Raw genomic sequence first — 20,687 nt, 5'->3', positions numbered from 1 at the left:
TGAAGCAATACTTGAGCACTTACCACTTGCACTAGTTTAAGTGCTCAGAATGGATTAACTCTTAATTCTTTCAACATCCCTTATGAAACAGGTACTATTTTCATTTTACAACTGAAAAAACTCTTTGAATGTTTCCTACATATAGAGATATGTCTTTTTATCATTCCTGCTCTTCTTTACATTTGTTCTTTTTTCTATAACCAAGCTCAGAAGAGGTGTGCCATCCTTACCAACTTTTCAAAGCACTAGGATTGGGTTTTCTTTGTGCTACTTCTCTTATTAAAAGAATAGATTTTCAAATCATTAATTTTAGTTGTTTGCCTGGTAAGTTATTCATCCCAATTCCTGTTGCTTTATTCTGTAACATTTCACCCTAATTACTCAAGCAATTAAGTGTTCATAATGAAGGTTTATAAAAATTTCTTGGAGAACAGCTTTGGCCTGTCCCACTGACTATGGTATGAAGATTTTTCCTTTACAACCTTGCCTCAAATATTTCAGTGTCATTTTTTAAAATCTTTTTTTTAAAACTTATGATTTACAGTTTTATCAGATTATGACCACAAAAAATATGGTCTGGAAAAACTTTTCTTTTTTCTTTTTTAAATAAATAAATAAATAAATAAATATATTTATTTATTTATTTATTTATTTATTTATTTGTGTGTGTGTGTGTGTGTGTGTGTGTGTGTGTTGGGTCTTTGTTTCTGTGCGAGGGCTTTCTCCAGTTGCGGCGAGCGGGGGCCACTCCTCATTGTGGTGCGCGGGCCTCTCACCGCCGCGGCCTCCCTTATTGCGGAGCACAGGCTCCAGACGTGCAGGCTCAGTATTTGTGGCTCATGGGCCTAGCCGCTCCGCGGCATGTGGGATCCTCCCAGACCAGGGCTCAAACCCGTGTCCCCTGCACTGGCAGGCAGACTCAACCACTGCGCCATCAGGGAAGCCCCAAAACTTTTCTTTTTAAAACTTACTATTATGTGATTAATTTTTTAAAAGTGTTTCATGAACATAAAGCGAAAGAACATGGCTGAAGGAAGAAGGATGTCTGAGCAAAATCATATTTTCTTTCAACTGTCAGTATACGGTACTTTGTTTTCCATCATCCAGTACAGTAGATTTAAAAAAAAAAATCAAACGCTAGTCTGATTTGATTTCCTTTCCTTTGTAATTTCTGCTGTCTATAAACTTGGAAGATTTTTTTTCCTTATCCTTAAAATCCAGAAACTTTATAAGAATATGTCTAGATTTGTCTTTCTTTTTAATAATATTTACTTATTTATTTTGTCTGCGCCGAGTCTTAGTCGTGGCATGCAGGATCTTTTAGTTGCGGCATGCATGTGGGATCTAGTTCCCCCACCAGGGATTGAACCCGGCCCCCTGCATTGGGAGCATGGAGTCTTACCCACTGGACCACCAGGGAAGTCCCTAGATTTGTGTCTTTTTTGACCTCAGAGAATCATACAATTTTGGTCTCAGGCTCTAAGGACTGGCAAACCCTCTTCTCAGCTAGTCCCTCAGTTCCTGGAAGGAACAAAGGGAAAGGAAGCTCTGTACCTGTCATCTCGGTGGAGACCTAGAGAAACTTGTCAGCAAAGATGCACCCAACTGTCTTGCCTACTCAATTACTCCAGAAGAAACCGGAAGGGAGAGGGAAACAGGAATATAGACTCAAACCACCAGCTGTCTGATATCCGCTATAAATCCTATATTCATCATTTTAAACCAACTATTACAATGAAGTCATTCTGAGCTTTCACAACCTTGATTCTAATTTTTTAAAGTTCAACTTTCTTCTAAGGAAGCTGTGTAGAATTTAAATTTTAATCCTCAGTGAAGAATGATGAACTTACCTAAAATAGCTTCATTTTGGGTAAAATTGTTTCCTTTTAGGTAAAATTAAAAGAAATCTACAACAAAAACCAACCAACCTCAATAAACTGCTACCAACTTTCAGCATCTGTATTTCCTGGGCATTCTGTTACTATACCTGATCATGTATGTCAACCATTACTGCATTCTGCTGGGGTGGATGAGCAGCAGGGTGTAATAGACGGGGAGATACATTCGGAGGGTGGAAGGCTCGAGGTTCCTCTATTGCTTGCTGCTGTGCATAGGGGAGATGGTGATAATTTTCATCTTGACTAATGGAATTATGTCGAGACAGACGATCCCTTCTTCCTCTCTGGCGCCTGACAGGAGGACTGTAATATAGCAAAAATGTCAAAAAGGTTGTTATAATGTTTACTGTTGTGATCCATCAGGATTCTGTATTGTCTCTCGTTGTAATCCATTAGTAGTATATGCTAAGGTAGGCTTGAGTATTAAAGAATTGCTGTGGTTCATGATCAGCTCTGAACACTTACAAATTTAAATAGAATGTATATGTTTTTTAAAAAATAACAGAAGTAAACAAAATTGATATTCAGCTCTGAGATTATTTAGAAATCAATAGCCAATCACTGTCATTTTGGGGGAGGGGGTTTAATTGTATAAAATTGATCCTTTTATAGGCAAATATAGTCAAATATCAGCAATTTCATATGGTTTAACCTATTATTTTGCCTCCTTTATTTTATAAACATTTTAGAACAAATTTTAATTTGCATATGTACCTTGGCCGTAATCCACATATGCCTAATGGACATTTTATGTTGTCTATCTGGCTAAGACACATAGAAAAGACATAGTTCCTATATGCCCAAAATGACAATTTAAAAAAATGAGAGTAGAAAATACATGAAAAAACTAAAGAACATTTAATTTGTTGACAACTGCAAATAATCGAGTAATTGGGTAAATGCTGAGAATGGAAATGATGGCAAAATAGCATCAGCATAAATGTTCCAGTAATATACAGAATTTTTAGGTAGAATCTGGTCACTGAAGGAAACCACTTTTACTCCCCATGCACTTGTCATGGACATAGTTTAACACAAATAACAAGTTATCATGAGTAGACTTCCATCTTCCACTTCCCTACAATTCCACAATTCAGCTCCACTGCTTTTTACAATGGCTCAGCACGCATAACCAATTCGAAAACGCAGCAGGCCTCATTAAAAATGTACTCCACATTAGGCAAAAGAGGCCGAACAGCCCCCTTCAAGACACAGCTACACACAGCCACCTCAGCAGTATTTACTGAGGACAGGTCACCTTTCCCTTAATTGTTGCACTCTGCACCTCTAAATCTGTTTCTTCTCACTCTCAACTGCCCAATCTTAAAAACAATAAGGGACACTCCTTTGCAACATCAACTCCTCTACAGAGTTGTTAAAACTAACCCCCAGGTTCTCGCTCCATTCACTGCTTCCTCTATCTTTATTTTCAGCGTAACTTTTTTGCATTTCTGCTTCAAAACTCACATACTGTATTCCACTGATTTTCAGATGCCATCCACCTTTGAACTCACTTTAATGTTTTATTTTGAGATAATTTTAGTATAATTTTTGCGTACCCCTCACCCAGCTTTCCTTCATGTCCATTAGAATAGAAAAATTATCAAAATTAAGAAATAAACCTTGGTATCATACTGTTAACTAAACAACAGAATGTATTCAGACTTCACCCAGTTTTTCTACCAATATCCCCTCACGGTCTAAAAATCCAGTGCAGGATGCCATTATTGCATATAGTGGTCATGTTTCCTTAGTCTTCTCCAATCCATGACAGTTCTCAGTCTTTCACGACCTTGATACCTCTGAAGACATATTTACTCTGCAGAATATCCTTTAACCCGGGTTTGTCTGATGTTTTCGCATGATCTGCATGATGTTATGCATTACTGGAAAGGATATCACAGAGGTGATAGGCCCTTTTCAGTGCATTGTATCCAGGGGCACATGACATCACATGCATCACTCATGCCTATGTATTTAACACCAATCACTTGGCTAAATTGGTTTCTGCCAAGACCCTCTACTACAAAATCACCATTCTTCCCTTTGTAATTACCAAATATTTGAGGGGGAGATACTTTGAGACCATGCAAATATTCTGCTTCTGCTAAAAGTTTTGCCAATAACTTTAGCATGCATGAATGGACCTTTAGCTATCACTATTATGATATTCTAATGGTGATTTTCTACTCCCCTCATTTCTTCCACATGTATTAATTGGAATTCCATAAGGAAGAACTATTCCCTCTCTCCCATTTATTTGTTTATTCACTTATTTATGAGTATGGACTAATGGATATTTATTTTATTCTTTAGGTTATAATCCACACTATTGTTTTATTTTGTTGTTAAAATTATTTCAACTTTGTCCAATGGGAGCACTTTCAGTTTAGCTCCTGTGCCCTTTTACTATTGTTCCTTACTATATGGACAATATGCTCTAGGCTTATCTTGTATTTTCCCTATACCAACTCTGGAATTAACAAGTTCTCCAGAGCCCTGGTTCCTTTGATTATGGAATGGTATTTAGAAGGTAAGTGCGCTGACTGCTACACTATTTTTAGTCTCTCTAAGAGAAAAGAACAAGAAAATTTATCTATGTATACTAACTCATGTATATGTACATATCTTTATACCCATAAAAATATTTTAAAGGACTGTTTAATGTATCACTAAAAAGAGGAGGAAAGCTGCCAATTAGATTATGCTATACCATCAATTTAGAGACATTATGATGTGAAAAAATGTGCACCTTACAATCAAAATAGAAAATATATGCCCAGATCACTCATCTCCCAAAAAAACACTCAGCCTGTCCACACACTTTAAGGGTCCCTTTTAATATTGTTTTATTCTGTTGTTGCTTCTTGCTCTCACTTCCCTACTCAAACATAATTTCAATAACTCAAACTTAACACAAATTAAGACCCAAGCTCTCATGCTGACATGTAAGTTCCTTGACAATTTTGGTCCTTGTCTTTCCTGAATTGCCTCTCATTAAATCTGTTACGTATGCCTTTGTAACAGAACATTTAGAAAGCAGAATTACTGGAAAATCTAGAAATAATAAACAGTGATAAGATGGACAAATATTTCTTTCAGTTGACTTTTATATCTATGATAGGTACTACTTTGTCACTTTGTTTTAGATGTATCACTTGTAAACAGCACAAAGCTGTTCCCTCCTGGCCTCACTGACCTGCCTTTTGTTGGACTGCGTTTTCTATATATGTTGTTTATCTGTTTCATTGTGTGGAAGCTATATATTCCAGTTCTATTTTTCTAGTGACTACACTTAAATTTTTTAACACATACTTCCATTTTTCGGAAAACATCTAGATTGCACATTTTTACTTCTCTCTGCTCTGTCCCCATTTTACATTCAGATCTTTCCTGAAATTTTTTCTCTTTTTTTTTAACAATAGACCTTTATTCAGACTTAGCAGTATGTCTTGTTTCCTTTCCTAATCAAATGGTATTAAATCCTACTTCTTGCATTTATTCTTCCACTTCCTAGAGTACAGTATTTAAAAATTCTTTCAAGAAGGTTCTCTTTTTTTTTCTTTTTTTCTCTCTTCTTTTTTAATTGTAGTTGCTGTACAATATTACATAAGTTACAGGTGTACGATACAGTGATTCACAATTTATTTATTTATTTATTTATTTTATTTTTGGCTGCGTTGGGTCTTCATTGCTGCTTGCAGGCTTTCTCTAGTTGCGGCGAGCAGGGGCCACTCCTCGTTGCAGTGCGCGGGCCTCTCATTGCGGCGGCCTCTCTTGTTGAGGAGCACAGGCTCTAGGAGCACGGGCCTCAGCAGTTGCAGCTCTCGGACCCTAGAGCATAGGCTCGGTAGTTGTGGCGCACGGGCCCAGCCGCCCCGCGGCATGTGGGATCTTCCCGGACCAGGGATCGAACCCGTGTCTCCTGCATTGGCAGGCGGATTCCCAACCACTGCACCACCAGGGAAGCCCTGATTCACAATTTTTAAAGGTTATGTTCCACTTATAGTCATTACAAAATATTGGCTATACTCCCCGTGTTGTACAATAAATATATCCTTGCAGCTTATTTTATACCTAATAGTTTGTACCTCTTAATCCCCTACCCTTATATTAGCCCTCCCCCTCCTCCTTCCCTCTCCCCACTGGTAACCACTAATTTGTTCTCTGTATCTGTGAGTCTGCTTCTTTTTTTACATTCAACTCGTTAGCTGTATTTTTTAGATTCCATATATATAAGTGATGTCATACAGTATTTGTTTTTCTCTGACTTATTTTACTTGGCATAATGCCCTCCAAGTCCATCCATGTTGCTGCAAATGGCAAAATTTCGGCCTTTTTTATGGCTGAGTAGTATTCCATTGCGTGGAATACACACACCCCCTTTATCCATTCACCTTTTGATGGACACTTAGGTTGCTTCCATACCTTGGCAATTGTAAATAATGCTGCTATGAACACTGGGGTGCATATGTTTCTGAATTAGTTTTTTTGGATATCTACCCAGGAGTGAAACTGCTGGATCATATGGTAGTTCTGTTTTTAGTTTTTTTGAGAAATCTTCATACTATTTTCCACAGTGGCTGCACCAATTTACATTCCCACCAACAGTGTATGAGGGTTCTCTTTTTTCCACACCTTTACTAACATTTGATTTTTGTGTTCTTTTCAATAATAGCTGTTCTGCCAGTTGTGAGGTGATATCTCATTGTGGTTTTGATTTGCATTTCCCTGATGATTAGCAATGCTGAGCATCTTTCCATGTACCTGTTGGCCATCTGCATTTCCTCTCTGAAAAACTGTCTACTCAGGTCTTCTGCCCATTTTTTAACTGAGTTTTCTTTTGACATTGAGTTGTATGAGCTGTTTATATATGTTTGATATTAACCCCATATCGGTCATATCATTTGCAAACATCTTCTCCCATTCATTAGTTTGTCTTTTCATTTTGTCAATGAATTTTGTGCAGTGCAAAAGCTTTTAAGTTTAATTAAGTCCGATCTGTTTATTTTTGCTTTAATATTCTATGCTTTAGGAGACAGATCCAAAAAATACTGCTGCAATTTATGTGAAAGAGTTCACCTATGTTTTCCTCTAGGAGTTTTACAGTTATCTGGTCTTACATTTAGCTGTTTAATCCATTTTGAATTTATTTCTGTATATTGTGTTAGAGAATGTTCTAATTTTATTTTTTTACATGTAGCTGTCCAGTTTTCCCAGCACCATTTACTGAAGAGGCTGTCTTTTCTCCATTGTATATTCTTGCCTCCTTTGCCATAGATTGACCATACTACGTGGGTTTATTTCTGGGCTTTCCATCCTGTTCCATTGATCTATGTGTCTGTTTTTACGCCGGTATCATACTGTTTTGATGACTGTAGCTTTGTAGTATATAGTCTGAAGTCAGGGAGTATGATTCCTTCAGCTCTGTTGTCTTTTCTCAAGATTGTTTTGGCTATTCAGGATATTTTGTGTCTCCATACAAATTTTAAAATTATTTGTTCCAGTTCTGTGAAAAATGCCATTGGTATTTTGATGGAGACTGCACTGAATCTGTAGATTGCCTTGGGTAGTATGGTCCTTTTAACAATATTAATTCTTCCAATTCAAGAACACAGTATATCTTTCCATCTGTTTTTGTCATCTTCAATTTCTTTCATCGGTGCCTTATAGTTTTCCAAGTACAGGTGTTTTAACTCCTTAAGTAGGTTTATTCCTAGGTATTTTATTCTTTTTGATGCGATGGTAAATGAGACTGTTTCCTTAATTTCTCTTTTTGATAGTTTGTCATTCACGTATAGAAATGCAACAGATTCATGCATATTAATTCTGTATCCTGCAACTCTACCGAATTCATTGATGAGCTCTAGTAGTTTCCTGGTGGCATCTTTAGGATTTTCTATGCATAGTATCACATCATCTGCAAACACTGACAATTTTACTTCTTCCTTTCCAACTTGGATTCCTTTTATTTCTTTTTCCTGTCTGACTGCTTTGGCTACGACATCCAAAACTATGTTAAGTAAAAGTGGCGAGAGTGGACATCCTTGTCTTATTCCTGATCTTGGAGGGAACACTTTCAGGTTTTCACCGTTGAGCGTGATGTCAGCTGCATGTTTGTCATATAAGGCCTTTATTATGTTGAGGTATGTGCCCTCCATGCCCACTTTCTGGAGAGTTTTTAATCATAAATGGATGCTAAATCTTATCAAAAGCTTTTTCTACATCTATTGAAACGATCATATGGTTTTTATTCTTCAATTTGTTAATGTTGTGTATCACACTGATTGACTTGTGGATATTGAAAAATCCTTGCAACCCCAGGATAAATCCCTCTTGATCATGATGTATACTTATTGTTCAACATTCTTCATCTCTGAATGTTTGTGCATATTCTTAAATTTCACCAAGATCTTGCTAACACTCAGTCTTTCTTCAGTTCTTTTTTTTTTTTAATATTTATTTATTTATGGCTGCATTGGGTCTTCGTTGCTGCACACGGGCTTTCTCTAGTTGCAGCGAGCGGGGGCTACTCTTTGTTGTGGTGTGCAGGCTTCTCATTGCGGTGGCTTCTCTTGTTCTGGAGCATGGTCTCTAGGTGCACTGGCTTCAGTAGTTGTGGCACGTGGGCTCTAGAGCGCACGCTCAGTAGTTGTGGCGCACAGGCTTAGTTGCTCCGCGGCATGTGGGATCTTCCCGGACCAGGGCTCAAACCCACATCCCCTGCATTGGCAGGCGGATTCTTAACCACTGCGCAACCAGGGAAGTCCCTCTTCAATTCTTGAAAATGATTTTGTACTATTTCTGTCAAAATCGTTCCCTTCTATTGTTTCTGCCTGGAAATATGATTAGACATATTTAGAACTGATGACTCTTGTCTACATTTAAATTTCTTTTCCACACTTTCCACTTTGCCCTTTTACACTACATTCTGGGAAAATTCCTTCACTTGATCTTCCAGGGACCAAGATGCTTTTTCTGCCTGTTTATTAATTTTGCCAACTAAGATTTCCAGTTGATTTTTATGGATACAATCTCTTCCACTTCTCTCATGTTACACTTAGTCTAAAATTCTATTTTGTTTATTCTCTTAATTGTTTTATTTCTTCTATTAACGGTTTCTTCAAGTTCTTTCTTTTATTGAGTTTCAGTGCCCTTCTTTCACTTTGTTGGCTTTCCTCAAATGTTTGGTTTTCCTCAAATGTTTGGGAGTGATGACAAATCACAGGACAGGGGTTATCAGAAGGAGGGTTTTTGATGTTCTATTTTAACCTAGGTGTTGGGCACACCTGTGTGTTATCCTTTTAAGTGTACACTTGTTTTACAAGTTCTCCTGAATGTACGTCACATTTCACCATAAAACAATAGGAAAGATTACAGCAGGGGCTCAGGCTGTAACCTTGAAACAACCAACCTTATTTCCTCATGCTATTACATTTAACAGCTATAAAATATTTTACCTGGTTGGCATAACATTATTTTACTTAAACATTCCCATATAATTGGGTAATACTGCACCAGATAATGTAAAAGTCTTAGTGTGTCAACAGAGTACAGCTCAGGAACAGGTTTATCTTGTCTCATTTGGAACAATGAATGATGGGTTTTAAGATTCCTTCAGTATTAGTTTCCTAGGGCTGCCCTAACAAAATACCACAGACTCACTTAAACAACAGAAATTCATTTTCTCACAGTCCTAGATACTATGTCCAAGATCAAGGTGCCAGCATGGCTGGTTTCTAGCTAGAGCTCTCTTCCTAGGGTCTCCTCTTATAAGGACACTAATCCTCTTGGATCAGGGCCCCATCCTTATGATTTCATTCAGCCTAAATTACTTCCTTAGAGGCCTCATCTCTAAATACATCCACACTGGGGGTTAAGGCATCAACCTATGGATCTTCAGGAGACACAAACATTTAGTCTGTAATACCACCCTACCTCAAGATTATCAGTACTTCTTATATTATCAACATCCTGGACATATAAACAGTTGTCTCACCCCAAGTATGCTTTATTTCCTTGGAAGAAGAAAGGTATGACCTCAGGCAACTACTAAAGAGGAAGCAGCTCAGGAAATGTATTCCCCTGGGAAGGAAAGGCAAGGGGCAAGTCCTATATGGAAGATAGGACTGAAAGTCAAACTAAATTTCAGTCACTCTTCATATCACAGGCTCCACAATTTTAAAGAAACTTAATTAAGCTCCCAGTTGCCTTAGAGGATACAGAAGGAGTATGTGGAGAGAGGTTATTCATTTCTAAGAATGGAGTGGATAAGAATGGCACGAAAAAGAGGTTGCTCATTCCTAAGACTATGGTTCTATATTTCCTTACAGTTGTAAACTATAAAATGCATTTTTCAGTAATATGGATTGAAGGCTAGCTCACAAAAAGTCTTAAACCTTAAGGTAGTTGAATTCACATATAATGGTATGGATTGATTTTAGGTAAACCACTTTAGCCTCTTTCAATTTCTTCTTCTGTCAATCACAAGCTAAATGAACTCTCACAATGGACTGTAGAAGTCTAAACGACTTGTAATGTTGTTTCTCGTGTGTAACCATACAAGTAAAAAGGTGTTGATGTGTTTATAAAATTCCTACAGAAAAAATGCTTTCTGATGTTAAAAAAAAACTCACAAATCTACCAATGACCACAAATTTAATAAGTAACTGTAACCAACTAACCTTCTTCTGTTGCGTGCAGGTGTGTTGCATCGTTCCCCTGAGAAGTGATGTTGGCTTGGTCGAACTGAAGGGGGCTGCCTATTTGATGTCATCTCCCATGGTCGCATTGGTGGTGAGGGAGCTGGTGATGCTGATGTATAATCAAAGACTGAATGAGAGAGGCGCTGTCTCTTGGGACTTGGACTATCTTCACTCTGCCAATGTAACAAAATCAGTCAACTGAATAAAATCTTTTAAGGATTTTTGCATTACTGTTTACATGCATAGGTGTTTAAGTATGTTTACCACAAAGTGTAAAGGAGGAAAAAATACACTATCAACCTGAATTAAATACCTTTAAAAGATACGAGGGGTGGGGTGGGAAAGGGAGATGCACAGTAAATAATATCAAATGAAAAGTTAACTCTTTCTTTAAAATCATCATAAAATTAACCAGGTAACAACACACAAGGTACACAATAGGGCAATAAACAATTTCTATGGTACCTGACCACCTCTTTAAAACTCCAATTCAACTGAGAAAATCTACTACTTCCTCCCATCAGTTAATAGTTACTCTTTTAGGCATTAATTCTTAGCTGAGAGATCAATTTAGGAAGGGGTATAATTTAAGTAGGCCCTTGATTTGATTTAAAATCACACTTCCCTGCCTCCTTATTCCTGTTGTTTAAGGCCATTAGATTTATTATTTAATAATGTTTATGTGGACAAAGTAAAATGTATTTAAAACATTAAAAAACAGTCAACTGATCTAGTTCATCAGTTCTTAACTAGAATATCATAGAATATCTTTGGGAAAGACATGGCATTTCAGGTAGATCATGGGAGTGGTGGATAATTAAAAACCCATACGTGTTAATGTTGAAGCACAGTCTCAAGTTTTCAAGGGTTTAGCTATAAAATTGGTATGGATCACTTAATTGAATTATTAACTCTCCAGGATTCCCCACACAACTCAATTTTCCAATTGAGTCTCTAATCAAGACTGTCAAAATTACAAGTTAACTGAAAGTCTGATGAGGGCTGTGTGTTTTCTAATAGAGCCTCTCCTATCTCCAGTCTACTGCTGCAAATTCTAATCATTTGGGCATTAGGGAACTTTTGACTGCCACCTGCTGCTAGAACAAAAATGTTAATATTAGCTAAAGAATATATGAGGTTACATACTATGTTAGATTTTAAAATATAAGCATATAAAACAGAACTGATTAAACTGATAGGAATGAAGCAAACTGCTAAATGGTTACTTTTGATCATTCTAAATTATTTAGCAGATGTATTCAAAAACCATGTCATTTTCCTTCTATACTTAAGAATATTATAATTCAAATTTGTTATAACTAAAACAGAAAATAGTTTTCAGAACCATATACAAATGCTCTTGTAACTTTCTTCACACTAACCTTATTTTCTCCCTATATTTAATGGTGCTATTAAAATTAGTTGTTTTTAACCCCTTGATTTTAATAAGAAAATCAGTTATGTTCTGATAATCCTAAAACTTAGAAAGTGAAAAATAACCATTAATATTTAGATATTCTGATTAAAACAAAACAGCAGAACAACTAAGACTTGACAAACTCATACATGAACTACACATAAGCATTAGAAATGTGATCTCCGCGTGTGGTAAAACAGACTTGATTAACATTAACTTTTTGAGGTACAAAATGCTAGCAACCAATCATAATCATTGGCTTTCATATGTATAAACCTGTACCGCAAACCTTGATGCAAGCTAAGATATGGAACTCTGAATTCTAAAAATTCACTGCCCGAATGGAGAAGAATGCTACAGATACACAAAATAACTAAGTATTGAAAAAACACTTAGGCTATCAACCTTTACATATTTCCAGTGATGTTCAAGTTGTGAGTTAGCATATTCTTATTTTACAACAAATGCATTACTTTTAAGAGTGGAGATAAGGAAAGATGACTGAGAAAGTTTCCCATCCCTTCTCTTTGTGTTGTGAAAGGTTCTCAGTGTGTAAGAGGAGACAAAGACTAGGAAGTGAAGGGAAATATGTGGAAGTGAGCTCTTCATTAGTATTATGGTAATAAGCCTTACTTTTTCACTCAAAGTAACAGGATACCACAACTGATATTTAGGGACATGGAATTACTAAAAAGTTATTTTACTATATGCAATATGGTTTCATCATATTCCTTATCAATTTTAATACTCTAAGGAACTGCATAAAAAATCCTCAGTTTCCAGAAAAAGAAAGCGGGAGCAACCTACAAAGAAAAAGAATTAGATTAGCATTAGACTTCCCACAGAAAACAAAAGATGCTAAAGTGCTCTGGGGGAAAATAATGTTGAATCTAGAGTTTTATATTCCAATCAAATTATTAGTCTAGTATAAGGGAAAAAACAAAGACCTTGCCAGATGTATTAAGATTCAAAGTTGCTTCTCACATATTCATTCAGAAAATTTTACTTGATTGATTTTTACGTATGCGTGCATGCTCTCTCCTTCACCTGGGGACATATGTATAAATACAGGATCCAAGAAACAGAAGTAACCCAGAAGTGCAATGAAAAGAAATCCCAGGGTGATGGCAGTACAGCAGGTCTGAAAAAAAATCATTACAAATTAGAACGAATCAGAGGACTCTGAGAAAAATACCATACACAATGTGGATTCAAAAACAGTATGACTGAGAACTTACAAGTTCTTAATAAAACTTAAGCCCACAGCTCTCTTATCATAAGAAATATAAAAAGGCAATCAGGGACTTCCCTGCTGGTCCAGTGGTAAAGAATCTGCCTTCCAATGCAGGGGGACGTGGGTTCAATCCCTGGTCGGGCAACTAAGCCTGCACACCTCAACGAGAGAGCCCGCGTGCTGCAAACTACAGAGCGCACGCGCTCTGGAGCCTGCGCGCCACAACTAGAGAGAGAAAACCCTCACACCACAACTAGAGAAAAGCCCGCGTGCCCCAATGAAGAGCCCACACGCTGCAACGAAGATCCCGCATGCCTCGATGAAGACCCCGTGTGCCGCAACAAAGACCCAATGCAGCCAAAAAAATAAAGAAAATAAATATTAAAAAAAAAAAAAAGGCAATCAGAGAGTGGAGGACAAAGACGAAAACAAATCCATATCATTTTGTCACCTAAAGCATCCTCTGAGTAGGATAGGTAGTCAAAACATTACAACTCCTCCTCCATGGGCCAAACATGCTACTTGGTTCTGCAAAGACTATACAAGTATCCCTAATACTATGAAGAATGTTTACTGGTTTTCAATTATTATAATCAACACAGGACAAGGCATGAAAGATCACTGTTGTAGTTACAGAACAGAAATAAGTATTGTAAACTTTGATATAAAGTAACTATAACGACTTCTGTGACAAAATCATGGACTAAAAGTGAAAATCCTAACATAAACATCTAGAAATAATGGCTTAAATACAAAAAACAAAAAAATATTTTTTAAAGGTATTGCTGGATTCAGAGAAAAAGAGAAATTTCCAAGGACCAGAAACAAAGAGGAAAACTGAAAACCAGGTTTGTTTTTTGATATTCGCAGGAGGGACAGAAGATAAGGTCTTATCACTGACACCCCTGCATAAGGCCAAAATTTCCAAAGTACTATGCTTTCAATAAAAGGGAAGACTAGAAGAAGTCAGCCATTGGCACAGAGTGTCTACTCTGTATGTATTGAGAACTGGAGGAGGGATCACATCCCTGAGAACTCAAACAACAGGTTAGCTCCTCACACCAAGGCTGGGGTTCAAATTTTTCACTACCCATGTTGTCTGTGAACCTCTAAACTTAGAAATTAATATAAAAACTGATTTAGAATTATGCTACCACAACGACTCTTGACAGAAGTAAATGCAAAGCAGAATCTGGAGGGATACTCCCATTACCTAGGACAGTGGTTCTCAAACTTTTGCATGCATCAGAAACACCAGATTGTTGGGTCCACTCCCCAGTCTCTGATTCAGAGAGTTTGGATTGGGACCCAAGAATTCTGCATTTCTAACATGATCCCATATGATGCTTGGTATTGCTCGTCTGGGACTACACTCTGAGAACCACTGAACTAAGAGATAAGGGACTCTCTTAAGAAAAGTCCCTAAGGATAAACTCACCATTACAGAAAAATTTACGTTTTGAAATCTCAGGGGGGAGCAGTTCCCTCCTGTCCCTGCTGACTCTGTGCCAGTAGGCTGACTTTAGAAAGTACTAGATGTTGACAACTTAAACCTGTAAGATGTTGAGTGAAGTCAGGTACTAGTACTGTCTCTACTGGTACAGAATACTGTAGAGATACTACAGTACAGAATACGGATGCAGATTCAGGGATCAAGGGAGGAAGGAAGGAAGGACAGAAGAAAATTAGCTAGCTAGCTTTTATACTCAGTATTCAGCATCTGATAAAATGAGTACAGGATTACACCTCTGTAACACCAAATCTTTATAACCAAAACATCATTATTAGAAGTGAAAACAACCCATAAGAAAGTATTCCACAGTTTCAAAAAAGCAAATCAGAAATGATTAAATGCTAAATACCATGGGAGAAAAAAAAATACAAACACACGTGCATATGTATAAACACACACACATAAAATATAAATAATATTTATATATATGTCAATCAGGAAGTCTTGAAGATAATGCAAACTTTCCCCAAAGCAGAAACAGGTTCCAAGTTCTAGATTAAAAATGGTGATTGAAAAGTACTTCTGATTTCAGCAAACACTAGTGAGCCCCAAGGACTTCTCAAAGGAGCAAGGGGGCAACTAGAGTCGGGGAGGTAAAATCTCCAATAACCTGGTCCGCTCTCCCCTCATTATTCAGGACTACCATTCATCTCAGATTTACAAATAAATAAGCATAGCATGATTTATGAGTTCCCAATCCTCTTTTAAACTTCCAGACTCTATTTGCCTTATTCTATCTGACAAAAGATTAAGTTTCTCATTCCACAACCATTAAATTTAAATGGCCCGCGAGAGAAAACACTTACTGAATTCCATTAATTTAAAATAAGAGACATGAAAGCACTTAGAAAACTGAAACACTCTACATAAAGCAACTTGCTAATAAAGAACCACCACCAAGACAGATCCCTTTTTGTAAATAATAAGCAAGTAATTAATAACTTTACATTTGAATCACACAATTTACAAAATGATCTCTACACATTCTTTCATTTACTTTTCCACAAACAAAAGTCTTTGTTTAAACTATATTCAAATTTATGTAAAATGTTTCTATTAGTGAAGATGTACAAAAGACAATTCAGTGAATATACTGCCTTTGAACTACACAACATATATATAGTCCTGTTTCATATACTTCACAAAGGACTTTAATTTTCCAATGCACAGCTTTGATTCCTCAGCTCAAAAGATTTCAGAACAAAATCCAACCTCATAACCACTCAAACAGTACATCCTCTTGGAATGTTATTTTACTTGTAGGTACGGGAGGGAAAAGAGACTTCAAATATTCTGTTTTCAAAAGTTACCACAGCATGCATTAAAAAAAAAAAATCAGACCTTTGCTTTTTGACATGGTTCAAGTTTGTGTTTTTTCATAAAAGGCCAAAGAACAGAACAATTTTATGTGCAGTGAGTGCTTGCAAAGGGAATGTAGTGGTATAACATATTGCAATTCCATCATAATGAAGAGGATAAAATACCGTGTGAAAATATTATGTTTCTATATTCATTGGCCATAACTGCTAACCCAGCAGTGGCTTCCTGAGTTTAGGGAGGCCTGTTTGGCTAATTTCTGAATAATGTATTAACAACCTTAAGTCCCAGATTTTTCTTAGAACATCACTGGTTCACAAAAACTGATTTACATTGATGCTGTAATTGTACTGTTTTCAAATGCTATATTTAGTTCCACAGAAGCTATAAACAAGGATCAATGAAATAATCTGAAGCATAAACATGAAACCAACAAAAACAGAAAAGCTGTTAAGAACAACCTGAAATCAAGGGATCCCTGTGAATCAAGGGATCCCTCCACATGGAGTCATTCTGCAGACAACTGAAGCTCAGACTAGATATGTTAATCAGTACTTTTTGGTATACTACAGATAGATGGTACGTCGACGAAGTTACAGGCATTGACAAAAATTGCTCAAAATAGTTTATACAATGAAAAGGAGGCCCAATACTGAACCCTGAGAAGCTCCAACATTTTACGTTGACTACCTGATGAGAGGAGAGTGGAGTGTGATGGTGAAAGCCAGTGTAATGGAGTTTCAAGGGTTCAACTAAGAGGTCATGTAGAATGAGGGCTGCAAAACATCCACTGTATTTTAACAACATGGACCTCACTGACTTGAAACTATTTCTTTACAATGTGATTTAGTATCATTATGGTATACTTCCCTTTATGACAATTTTTGGAAAAGTTTTTGTTCCTGTCTTTCCTTTGATGATCTTATGAATTTAAGGATAACTCTAGGACTTCCCTGGTGGCGCAGTGGTTAAGAATCTGCCTGCCAATGCAGGGGACATGGGTTTGAGCCCTGGTCCAGGAAGATCCTACTTGCCATGGAGCAACTAAGCCCGTGTGCCACAACTACTGAGCCTGCGCTCTAGAGCCTGTGAGCCACAACTACTGAGCCCGTGCTCCACAACAAGAGAAGCCACCACAGTGAGAAGCCCGCACACCGGAACGAAGAGTAGCCCCCACTCACCACAACTAGAGAAAGCCTGCGCACAGCAATGAAGACCCAACGCAGCCAAAAGTAGATAAATAAATTAATTAATGGGGGGAAAAAGGATAACTCCGTAAAGCTCTAAAATAAAAAATTTCTTATATTTTTGGCTAAAATTTTTATTAAGTCTATAAATTTGCTGGAGAAGAGACATTTTTATAGTAGTCTTTCAGAAATCTAATATATTTCTTTATATGTATAAATCAACAAATTTCAATCACCTAACTTTAGTAAATTTACAAAATAAAGTTATCAAATAGCTGTATTAAGACACGTGCGTGCATGCACACACACATACACACACAGCCCTGAAGAGAAAAGGGAACCCTCCTACACTGTTGGTGGGAATGTAAGTTGGTACAGCCACTATGGAAAACAGTATGGAGGTTCCTCAGAAAACTAAAAACAGAATTACCATACAATCCAGCAATCCCACTCCTGAGCATATATCCAGACAAAACTCTAATTCAAAAAGATACATGCACCCTTACGTTCATAGCAGCATTGTACACGATAGCCAAGACATGGAAACAACCTAAATGTCCATCAATAGAAGAACAGATAACGAATATGTGAGGGGTGTGTGTGTGTGTGTGTATACACACACACAAATGGACTACTACCCAGTCATAAAAAAGAACGAAATAATGCCATTTGCAGCAACATGGATGCAACTAGATAATCATGCTAAATGAAGTCAGAAAGAGAAAGACAAATACCATATGATATCACTAAAGTATGGTACCAATGAACCTATCTACAAAACAGAAACAGACTCACAGACATAGAGAACAGACTTGTGGTTGCCAAGGGGGAGCAGACTGGGGGAGGGGTGGAGTGGGAGGTTGGGGTCAGCAGATGTAAGCTTTTCTATATAGAATGGATAAACAACAAGGTCCTACTGTATAGCACAGAAAACTATATTCAATATCCTATGATAAACCATAATGGAAAAGAATATTAAAAAAAGAATGTATATATATGTTAAACACACACACACCTGAAATCAAGGGTTGTGCCACACCTGAAATTCAAGTTCCCCACAATGTACATGACTTTTTAATGAAAGCATACAATCTTCAATCACAATCACTGAATTGGTTGGTAGCATGAAACTTAATTTTAAAATTACAGGGGGCTGATAGCAAACAGACATGAGGGAATTTTGGGGGGTGCTGAAACTATCCTATATCTTGATTGCAATGGTCCCACGTCTGTATGCGTTTGTCAAAACTCACAGACCTGTACACGGAAAAAGGTGAATTTTACTGTATGTTAATTATACCTTAATTTTAATTTAAATAAGTTACAGGAGGCACTTTGATTCTAATGTGCATCTACTCAAACCTCTTTTGTAGGGAAAAAAAAAAAAAACAGAGCAAGAAGTACACAAAGCCACCATTTTTAAAGGAACATTAAAATACCAACTAAATGTACACCAGGAAACACACAAGAATATTCATGGCAGCACTGTTTGTAATGATAATAATAGAAAACTGGAGACTACCCAAATGTCCATCAAAAAGAGAAGGGATAAACTACAGTACAGTACATTCATATAAATGCAACGCTAAAAGCTGGAAAATGAATCTACAGGACACAGCCACATGCATCAATATGGATGAATCTAAAAATGACAAAAATACACAAAGTATGATACCATTTATATTAAGTTCAGAAACTAAATAGTATAGTATTGAGGTATACTATATGTGGTAAAAACCACACAGAAAAGCAAAGAGATACTAAACACAAAATTCAACAGAGGTTTACCCAAGGCACAGGTTTGGGACAGCACCTGAATATACTATGGAAGCTTCTAAAACATTGGCAATAGCTGATTTCTTCAGCTAGATGGTGGGTTTTTTAAACTTATACATATGTCTTCTTTATATTTTATAACTTGCATATATGAAATATTTCACAATTTTTAAAATTAAAAAACACGCAAAATTTGAAAGATTTTGACTAGAGAAACAAGTAAAAAGGAGCAAAGTGCAAAAGTCTTTAATAAACAAGGACAGTGACACAAACTTGGTAAGTAGTGGAGATGAATGATAAAAAGAGATCAAAAACAGGATGAGCTTTTTGTTCAAAGAAGACTGGTGATTAAAAACAAGGATCCAGGAGAGTATCAACACTTTCCTTCACCTCTATGACCATCCTACCTACTAGCCACATACCCAATCCCATGCTTGGAGCAGGAAAAAGCAGTAATTTCTTTACCCTTAGAGAAGGCTACAGGGAAAATGATGTCCTCATAAAAGAGACTAGTTTCAGCTACAATATGGAAGTGGAGAGGGTGCTTTAAGAAAAAAATGGAAGAGGTAGGTGAGTCTGTTTAGAATGGATGGAGTCAAGGGGGAAGGAAAAGCAGGAAGAGTTGGGAGGAAAGGAACTTGGAGGAAAGCCGAGAGAAAACAATGCATTAAGGGAATAACTTTCTGAGGATACGACGTGGCTGCACAGGTTCTCGTTTTTACATGGCAACTAAGTTTTATAAGGATGAGAACCATAACTGGAACTAAGAAATCACACCCAATTATGGTATCAGAATTCGTTGAAGGTATCTGACAATATCTCGAAGTGGATGTGAGAAGGATTTACTTTGCTTCATGTGGAACAGTGGTAGGGTAATAAGTGGGCAAAGAAAATCTCCAGTCTCTCTTGGGAGCAAAGTACATTGAGGGCCTTATTCTAAAGTTAGAGAAAAGTAAGATTTAAGTTAAATTAGGACTATAAATAAAAATTTACCAGTAATACCTTTCACCTTTCTGCAACATCCAAATGGAATTGGGTCTAACTTTTTGGTTTTATTTTCAAAACATGGGTTTAATTCTTTTTAAAAAAAACTAATTAATTTATATATTTATGGTTGCTTGGGTCTTCGTTGCTGCACGCAGGCTTTCTCTAGTTGTGGCGAGGGGGGGCTACTCTTTGTTGCGGTGCACGGGCTTCTCATTGCGGTGGCTTCTCTTGTTGCGGAGCTCTAGGCACACGGGCTTCAGTAGTTGTGGCGCACGGGCTTAGTTGCTCTGTGGCATGTCGGCATGGATCAGGGCTTGAACCCGTGTCCTCTGCATTGGCAGGCAGATTCTTAACCACTGTGCCACCAGGGAAGTCCCAAAACATGGGTTTAATCTATTGCATTTGGCAGCTACTCTTTGCGTTTAAAGTTAATATTGAGTTAATATTAGCTTAAAGACTCAAAGGAGGTATGGAGAACACAGAAAGTGTCAAATAACTGTTTATTAGTGGCAGTAGCCACGGTACAAAGTCAATTTCTTCCTTAGTTATATTGGTCTATTGCTAAAGATCAAGCTCTTGCAAGCTAATGATGTATCCAAAATGGCAATCAATATGCCATTCAATTCAATACAGATGATGTCTCTTAACATACA

General features: G+C 37.1%; 1 protein-coding gene across 6 annotated transcripts in view; it reads right to left on the bottom strand.

Annotated features, from left to right (window-relative positions):
- RNF38 (ring finger protein 38) overlaps window positions 1–20,687 on the bottom strand; it is a 122,568-nt gene that overhangs the window by 28,922 nt on the left and 72,959 nt on the right. For all 6 annotated transcript variants that reach the window (XM_068552297.1, XM_068552300.1, XM_068552294.1 and 3 more), the window contains 2 exons: window positions 10,583–10,776; window positions 1,988–2,201 (listed from right to left, as the gene is read on the bottom strand). In XM_068552297.1, coding sequence (XP_068408398.1) covers window positions 1,988–2,201; window positions 10,583–10,689 — 321 coding nt within the window. In that variant the 5' untranslated portion in view covers window positions 10,690–10,776. The remainder of the gene's footprint in view (window positions 1–1,987; window positions 2,202–10,582; window positions 10,777–20,687) is intronic.

This window comes from Eschrichtius robustus, chromosome 10, assembly GCF_028021215.1.
Source record: "Eschrichtius robustus isolate mEscRob2 chromosome 10, mEscRob2.pri, whole genome shotgun sequence".
NCBI classification, from domain to species: Eukaryota; Metazoa; Chordata; class Mammalia; order Artiodactyla; family Eschrichtiidae; genus Eschrichtius; species Eschrichtius robustus.
Note: the sequence above shows the minus strand (reverse complement) of the source record. Positions and strands in the feature narration are given on the sequence as shown.